Raw genomic sequence first — 8,772 nt, forward strand, 5'->3', positions numbered from 1 at the left:
TACTCTGCCGCTTCTTTGGCGCTCACGATGATGGCTAGGACGGACTCGAAATCACGGCTGCAGCTGAAAACATTCGCCTGAAGAAAACGCGGGGCAAACTCTATTAAGGACTTTCACGCCGCAAAGTGAGCCGCCAGCTCGTGTTCTGTTGAACGATAGGGAATGAGCCGTTTGGCGTGAATAAAGTAAGGATTTCTTGCGTCTTTTCTCCCTGGTTTTTCTTGTTTTTGCGGGCTGCTGTGAGTTTTGGTGGTTAGTACCCCCACTCGCATGAAAATTTACGGTACAAATGGACATTATAAATTACGAAGTAATGTTTATAACGAAGGAATTACGACCTCCCTTGCAACTTTGCTACAACAAGGTTTTACGGTATGTTGTTTCGGCGTCCGGTGAAGTCTCTCTTTTCTATTACTTTTTATTTTTTTCTGCATGTAATTTCTCTAGTACATGGTAGAACAATTAGTCTCCTCACAATGCATGCAAGCCGAGCTGGTCCCTTCGGTATTATCTTTGCGAAACTACTTGTTATAACAGGCAAAAATAGCAGAGTAAGTATTCCTGAAATAACTGTGATTCGGCAGTAAATCCTGTGAGAAGTTTTTTTTTTCGCGAAGACGCCTAGCGTGGTTCCATACATGTTAACCTACAACACGGTACACCGACCTGCTTTGAGCGCTAGTGTAAAACGACGTCGCAATGAAAACAAATCGCTTCTCGCCCTTGACTTCTTTATGCCACGGTAAAACCACGGCCAATTCAAGAGTTTAATTTTGTGAAGGAGCTTAGGGGCTGTCAGCGGAAGAAGCGAGAGGTAGAGCACGAAAGGAACGCACAGACGCTACAGAAGCGATGAGGAGCGCCGTAGTAGAGGGCTACGGATTGATTTCAAGCACCTGGGGAAATTCAACATACTCGATAATCTGGAACGCACTGGCGTTTTAGTTTTTCGCCTCTATCAGAAAAGCCACAATGGCGGCCGGGCTTCAAACTGGTGTTCTTGGGCAGAATCGTATTCTGATACCGTACATGAGCCCTTACGTACGAATAAAAACGAAGGAAGCTCACACAAACGCTTAATATTTGAAGGAAGCGAAGCTGTACTCAACCTCCGTGACCATCAAGACGATTTAAGTCTCAGATTGCAGCCGATTTGAGTGTCCGTTGCTGCAACGACCTTTGGTTCATATTGGTTGGTATAAGCATTAACTTCCTTCATTTCTGTGAGTTATGATTATTGGTAATTAAATTTTGTGTGTACATTAGCCCGTTTCACCACACTGATGCGTTGGAGGTGCGTTTAATAATCATCATCGAGTGTAGTTCAGTACTGTTCATCGCCATTAAACACTTCAACAAATTGTTCTTCTCCCACGGTGACCACTTTCATTGCCTGGGGTGGTGGTGGCGTCCTTCTGACAAACCGCTTGAACGAGAGGGAAGGAGGACATGACCTGCAACTTCACGTTGGACGCAAAGACTCTGTTAGCGTCCTTGGTGCGCTTGTAGATTTTCCTGGCTCGGACGGGCGGTTGTCCAGGCCGCACAGTATCATGTCTGGGCCTCCAAACTCTTCGAGCACATTCTGCGTGATGTGCCTGAGTCGCATGTAGATGGCACGAGAGGGTGCTGCCGGACTCTTTTTTTTTATTTTATTATCTGCCGGGCGGTCACCGCGAGGTCCGCGCTAACGTGCGTGCGCTCGGGCAATTTCTTGGTATTTTTAACTGCGGACAAAACAAATCACGATTTACTAAAGAGCTTCGCTCTTAAAATAGGTTTCAGTGCCTATTGTCTCCCCAGCAATGAAGTAAAGATGCTACTAATGAGGCTTCAGCTGCATACACACGCAAAATAAACTTTTGATGTACTGGAGGGAGAACAGTAGTTGATATTATAGAGAAAGTTACCTGTGGAAGCCTTATTGGGCCTACTTACTACGGCACCAAATTACGTGTATCCTAAACTCGTTAGCTCTATAAGATAGTCGGAGGTAATCCAACATTCTGCAGAACGGAAGTAAATGACCAATAGTCTTAATTTTGCTCTTACATCAAAGCGCAGACTTAGTGACCAACACCTTTAAGTTCACAAAACCACCCGACACCGCAAACAAGGAGATGCGGAGCGAAAATATCCACAGTTCTTTCTCGCGGAGCAGTACACAAAGCCTTTAAAAAATTCAGGGAAGATTGCACTCACGGTCCAGACGTCAATGGCGATGCTGTTGTAGGGGAGAATTGCCGGGCCCATAGTTAGGTTTCAGTACCATTGCTTATGCGCATAGTTGCGGTGCTAGTAATCGTCGTCATATGCATCAAAGCGGTCGTCGTCGTCTTTGCGGAGAGTGGTGGATGCAAAGTCAAGCACTGTAGACTTCACCAGCTCTTTGTCATCGACTCAAGCAGCGATGGCGGCGCCTGCAAGTCGTCTCGGGAAGGATTGGCAGACTCGTAACCATATCTCCAATTATCCGTTATGAGTTCTTGAGAATGCGGCGGCCGCGGTGACTTCTCCCAAGCAAGGTGCCTTCGTACTTTTAACATTAGCGCTGGAGTTTGTTTACATGTGCAGGTGGCACTTGATGGCAGCGGCGGAGTGAGTGAGAACCGTTAAAGGGACACTGAAGTGATATGTAAACATTGCGGGATTACTAGCGCAAATTGTAGTCCGGAGTCCCCAGGCCATGTTTCGACCACCCTGGGCGCGTTTACGCGATTTTATTTAGTAGAAAAATTAATTCGAAAATGCTGTCCTCCTCCCTTTACGCTCGCCCATTTTCAGTGGCGTTTTCGTGTGACGTCGGGAGGAGCCGAGCACGCAATTGGCTGCGCTACTGCACGGCGCCCCGGCCTTCAGACAGAGTCAGTCGGCCCAGCGTTTCGTCCGCCGGCCGCCGACGGGTCGTCGCAATTCGTTCGCTCAGTTGAAACGAAGCCAGGACACATTTGTGAATGGAAGAATGTGCCCTTCTTTACTTGGTTAGTTTGTACACTGAATCTAGCTCCAAGTCCAGGTCGCTTAACAAAAGCGCTGCACAAGCGCACATGCGACGCTTCGCTGACTGGTACGCCAGTAGGAAAATATAAGGCCTCTTGAAGGCGGGAGAAGAGTCAGCGAAGTCAATATAGGTACTAAGGAAACAAAATCAACTGATATTTTCACCGTACAGCGTAAAACTAGGGTGCGGGAAGCACTTTTTTGCGCTGGGAAAACAAGCACAGCGGCCAGCAGCACGACTACGCATCTGCGAACGCTTTTCCGTCTAAGAAATGCAATTGCGAGACGTGAGAGATTGTGGAAACTTGTGGAAACTTGGGGGATGCTTACTGCACGAGCTCAAAGCAACAAATAGCCACCTAAGCTGATTGGAATGCTAAAACTAAATAAAAGTGTAAACTGGTTATACATTATATACCTTATATTTCTAAGGTCGGCCGCGCTGAAATCTGCTTTCCTGTGCCACTATACAGATCCATGTTTCGAAGTGGACCAGGACAAAATGTTTTGAAACGTGTAAAAGCAATGGTTGTTCCGCGGGGTGTTAAAACGTTTTTCTTTAAGCTTCATGTTGGTGTGCTCCCGGTTAAAACGTGGATGCTTGAGAAGGGTTTGTTCGTGCCCTGGGGAGCAGACTGCTGGCTATGCAAGAAGCCGGAAACTGTTGAACATGTATTTTTGGACTGTTGGGATGCGGTGTTTTTGTGGGATGTACTTCAGAGAACTTTGAAAAAGGAACTCCCCTTGGATCCTCATGGTATACGGTTTCTGGCAGTTGAGAACGATAATGGAGTGCCTTACGACCTATTGATGTTGCTGGTCCTCCACGGAATATGGAGGTCTCGATTGGCAGCTCGTTACTCGGACGTTGATGGATGGCCCGCGAGGCAGTATTTCTGTGAAAGCGTTCATCGCATTGTAGAAATGTGGAAGGGTTAACCTTGTACACCCGAGTGGCTGCAGGAAGTAGAGAAAGTGTTGTCTATGCCCCGTTTTTAGACATAACACGCTGGCTTAGGCAAAGCTAGCGTTTGTTATCTGTAGCACGTTTTTGTGATGTCTGAAACCGATAATAAAAAAAAAAATCGCCTCTGGCCGAGTGGTTTGGAGCGCTAGGTATGTCAGCGCGAGTGCTTTGCAAGTCGCAAGTTCGAATCCTCGCGGTTACATGCTTTTTCTTTTTTTTTTGTTAGTTTTTTTTTTTCGCCGATGTTTTCTATACTGAGTTCACCTTTTTTTGGGCCGCAACGTTCATTGCTCCACGAACGAGTTCACAGAACGCGCGCAGGCTGGCACTGGCGCGCTAGCGAGTTCTCGTTGGCGTGCTGTTGCCATAAGCACCGACTGCTTGCGGGCAGTGGGCACAGGACAGAATCAACAGACCCTTGGCCTGGTGCGAACACACTTTTTTTGATACAGCCATGAGTGAGGCAAGCTCCAAATCTAGGGGAAAAGCGCATGGCATTTGAGCGTCTGCTGGGACGCGGAGGGCGTTCATGCACTGCGTAGGCCTCGGCTAGTGAATGCTACGATTCCAAGCCGTCCTGGGAGGCTTATGCATTTTCCAGCCGACCACATGGCAGAAGCGCGGTACGATGATTACTGAGATATTGAGAATGCCCATCCAACAACGGCATTGGTTATGTTTTACAGAACTGAAACCGAAACTTAATTGTTTGATTGCTCACCTTGGGCATCGTCCAATCACGGTGCCCCCTCCTCCCAACGTCACAGCCTTAGTTGGTGCGGCCACCGCAAACCGCGCATGGTAGTTTTTCTTCTTTCGTGCTTTGTAAAATAATTACCGATTTGTCAACCGGATAAACGATGAAAAGTGTGCTAATTTGAGCCAGTCTATGCAGTGCAAGCAGAAAGGGCAGCTTGACAAATTCACTTCAGTGTCCCATTAATTCAGAAAAGGGAAAGGGGAGGGGAGAGAAAGAGTTAGAAGGGGGGGGGGGGTGGCGTTTTCTTCATTTTTTTTTTTTGATAAAGAACCGCGCGAGTCGGGTACTAGGCGGTAGCTGCCGGGCATGCGCTCACGAGCGCTCGCCATTTTCTTCGTATTTTTTTCTGCAACGGCGAACTTGCAGCTTGTACAACCGCTCCGCTGTTTAAAACGGCATGCGGCCAGCAACACTCTCAGAGCTCAGAGGCATCTGAAAGAGCGCGTGAAGGCCAAACCCCGCCTAAAAAGAAGGCTCAATAAAGGCATTAAACCCAATAGGCTATGATGAAGCAGCATTGCATGGTACAGAGCAGAAGCTCGCCAGTAATACAATAAGTCGCGACCACCCTTCTCGATTCCGACGGCTTCTGGTAGAAGTTTTAAGTTATATTTGCGAGTTCATTCTGAGGGAGCAGCGCAAACTAGACAGGACAAAGGGTAGGACACAACACGACTCGACCTTGTTGTATATTTGCGAGTTTTGTTTTCGAATGCACCCTCTGCCTTCACAGGCTATATTGTTACCCATTACTTCTACATAAAGTAGAAATGTAAGGCCTCATTAACACATGCAGCACCCGGTGACTTCCTGGTGGAGACAAAACCTACGGGTGCGAGCTCGCTGGAGGTGCTGGTTTTCGTCCCCCAAGAACCGAATGGTGCCCTGGATGACTGCTACGGCGTGCTGTGGGGACCACATGGCGTGGAGCATCATTTCAGCTGTAATGACCACGGCGGGCGGTCATCAACGGTTACACGCGGTGGTCTACAGCCCAGCACAATGTATCAAGTTGAAGTGACATTCGTGAACATACACGAAGGCGAAAAAATGGCCACTCAAAAAGTGGTGTCGGTGAAAACTTCCATGTGGATAATGGCAGAAGTTGTGGGGGTCCTTGTTATACTTTTATTTTTTCTAGTAATCTTACTGTGCTATTGCTACAGTTTCAACGAAGCCCTCGAACGATCCCTAGGCATGGGAAAGTGTTAAAAAACACTAAACTGAGCTGCGAGCTGAAGGATTCCGGGCTTACTTTACATAAAAGTGGGCTGAGAGTTATCACCATATTTCCCATTTTTACGGCTCCTGTGAAAACCTCCTCGCCCAAATTGAACAGCTTAGACATATTTTCCTACGTGAAATAGCCAGGAGCAATTAACCGTTATATTTTCTGAAGTATACGTCGAGTGGGCGCCCTCAACATTTCAGAAAACTGAGAGCGCAAGTTTAACTTCCGGCAGTAAGAAAGTAAGCGATAGACTGCGGCACTTTATGCATACCTGGGTTGATTAAATGCTTTCCCTAATCGCGCTGGCCCCAGCAGAAAAGTACGGCACTATGCAAGGTTTGCGTTCAGCTATCGATGAGCTCGCGGGACTTCATCTGAAGGAAACTCCTTTGCAGCAGCATTTCGCCTTGGAATATTATTTGAGATTGTTTAGAGACGATTGTTAGTTATTTGTATGCGTTAGCTCTGGTATAATCGTTCTGTTGATTGAACGTTTACCAGAAGAGCCTTTTTGCTTTGTCCCCCAGTATTGGCCCCTCTGAATCTGCAGAGAATGTCAGATACTTTGTAATTTCGACCAATCATAGTTGCGCTATAGAGATAGCACTACGTATTGTTGGGCCACTATTCCTACTGAGCACTACTACTAATTTAGACACCAGAAACCTTGCTGCGCTAAACGAAATACAAGGAGCCAAGCAAGACAAAAAATCAAGTGACACTTGCCTCAACAGAAACCAGCCCACAGCCGCATGCTTTGGAACTGTACAGCAAGCACGCACTTTCATCGCGATTGGTGGTGCCAACGACATGCTGTCTGGGCTATAATCTTTCGTGAAGGAGGCCCCCCTTCCTGATTACAACATAAGCTTTGACGGTTTGCCAAGCAACTACTGGGCCTTTTTCCACAAAAAGACGGAGCGCCACCTGTGTGCAATAAATTTATTCAATTATTCGTTTCAATCCACCACTCCATTATTCATCACATCTTGAACACATACATTATTTAGCTACATTATCTGGCACATGCGTTACTTATTATCGGCAAGGAGCAATGAAGTAACATTTTGTATGCATTGGAAACGCATTGTGTTTTTAACGCATTGAGCAAGGCAATACTAAGTTAACCACATATGGCCAGGCTTTCAGTGCTCTGTGATAAGAGCGCGCCATAAGACGTGGGACGATCTGTCTCTGTTGAGCGAACGCTACGGTTAAGAGTGGTAACAGTGATTTCACTTCTTGTGTCGCCCCTGAAAAAGAGGCGTGTTATTTTGGGATGGTGAGTGGTGCAAGCGCAGTGAGAAAAAATCACCTAGACAGGGGCTGAATCTTACAATTTCTTGCGTAGCCATCGATACATCCTAGACATTATGTGTTGCCTAAGATCTCTCGACAAATTGAAGTTTGCTTTGAATGGAGTCGTTACTCGGTATGACATTTCATTAAGAGTTGGTATCACCTTGTCATGAGTCAAAGGCAATCCCTTCGGGGGAGGGAGGTGCATGAAAATTACCCTAAAAGAAGACGAAGACCGGGAATTAGAATGTAGCACCCAAAAACAAACGAATCATGTGGCACCCGAGGCCGAAAAAGCGGCCGCAACTTCGACTAGGAGAAGGGCGCGCCCAGCAAAGGCAAAGAGCCCAATCCTCAAGGGGTGCGACCACAAGCGGGGAAATCTACTTATTAAAGGAGCCATGAAGAGAAAACACAAGTTTGGTTCATTCGAAAGATTGCCTCGTTAGAACCATAACGACACCACTTATAACGCAAACTTCGCTCAAATAAGCTACATAATTAGGAAAAACGGGAATGGTCATGCGACCCACCAGCTCATTTCCCGCAACAGAACCTATGCCGTCACATGGGCTAAGCTCTGCGATTGGCGGAGGCCGGCAAAAGCAAACGCATGTTAGGCAGGGCTTACAGCTTGCATAGCGAGCTAAATGCCCGTGAAACATACTGCACATTCTTTTTATGACAAAGAACGGTGGAGTAAACGGTTGAAGGTCCGAACGAACTCGCAAGCGTGTGCGCCAATGCGTACGAAACTAGCGCGCCGGCCGAGCTCGACATCTCGCCGTCGCGCAGACGAATTTTCGGGTTCGAGGCTCTTCGGGGCCAACGAACCGTTCCAGCACGCACAGCCGCGACCTTGCTTCGTATCGTAATCCCTTCACAGGAGGTTGGCCGTCATATCGCCAACCAGCAAAGGTAAAAATAGAAACGAGGGGAGTAAGGAACAGCAAGAAGCGACGAGATAGTGCCAGTCGTCGCGTAAGTTTCGAATGGTGTTGGTTTGCTGCTGTCGTTACGAGCTCGTTTCCAGTTTACAACCACTGAAAACTTCAGTTTGTTCAGTTACGGCAGGGACCCTTACGTTAGCTCACTCCTGGAACATGCTGGCGCTCGTTGCCGACTTCGTCAAATCGCTCTGACCTTGGGGAAAAAAATGCCGTAAACACCGCGCATTGACGCTCGTATCTTTCTGGTCGAAGCAGAGAGCTCGCGCGAACGGCTTTCCATACACGACACCGGCCAACTGGCATAAGTGATACTGCTACTGAAATTGAACTATTATTAACCGTAATCAAAATACGGCACATACGTACCAGTCTATATTCGTCCGTCGCGACGGGGCTGACGAGGCAGCGGTGCCGACGGCTGGGCGTTCGTCTGTTGTGGCTATCGCGGAATGGTCGCTTTCCCGTCCACCGCGTATCCCACAACCCTTGCCGCTCGTGCACTTAGAAGCATTGAGCGTTTTTGTGGTGTGAGGTTGTTAAATGCAAGCCCGAGCTCCTCGGCGAG

General features: G+C 47.6%; 1 protein-coding gene across 1 annotated transcript in view; it reads left to right on the top strand.

The window, feature by feature from the left end:
- The window catches only part of LOC144143162 (uncharacterized), a 47,496-nt gene extending 40,575 nt beyond the window's left edge, over positions 1 to 6,921 (top strand). The window contains exon 6 of the mRNA XM_077674963.1: positions 5,524 to 6,921. Coding sequence (XP_077531089.1) covers positions 5,524 to 5,939 — 416 coding nt within the window. The 3' untranslated portion in view covers positions 5,940 to 6,921. The remainder of the gene's footprint in view (positions 1 to 5,523) is intronic.
- The last annotated feature ends 1,851 nt before the right edge of the window (positions 6,922 to 8,772 follow it).

Source organism: Haemaphysalis longicornis, unplaced genomic scaffold, assembly GCF_048455015.1.
Source record: "Haemaphysalis longicornis isolate Haplotype H1 unplaced genomic scaffold, Haemaphysalis longicornis Haplotype H1 scaffold_6, whole genome shotgun sequence".
Lineage (NCBI taxonomy): Eukaryota > Metazoa > Arthropoda > Arachnida > Ixodida > Ixodidae > Haemaphysalis > Haemaphysalis longicornis.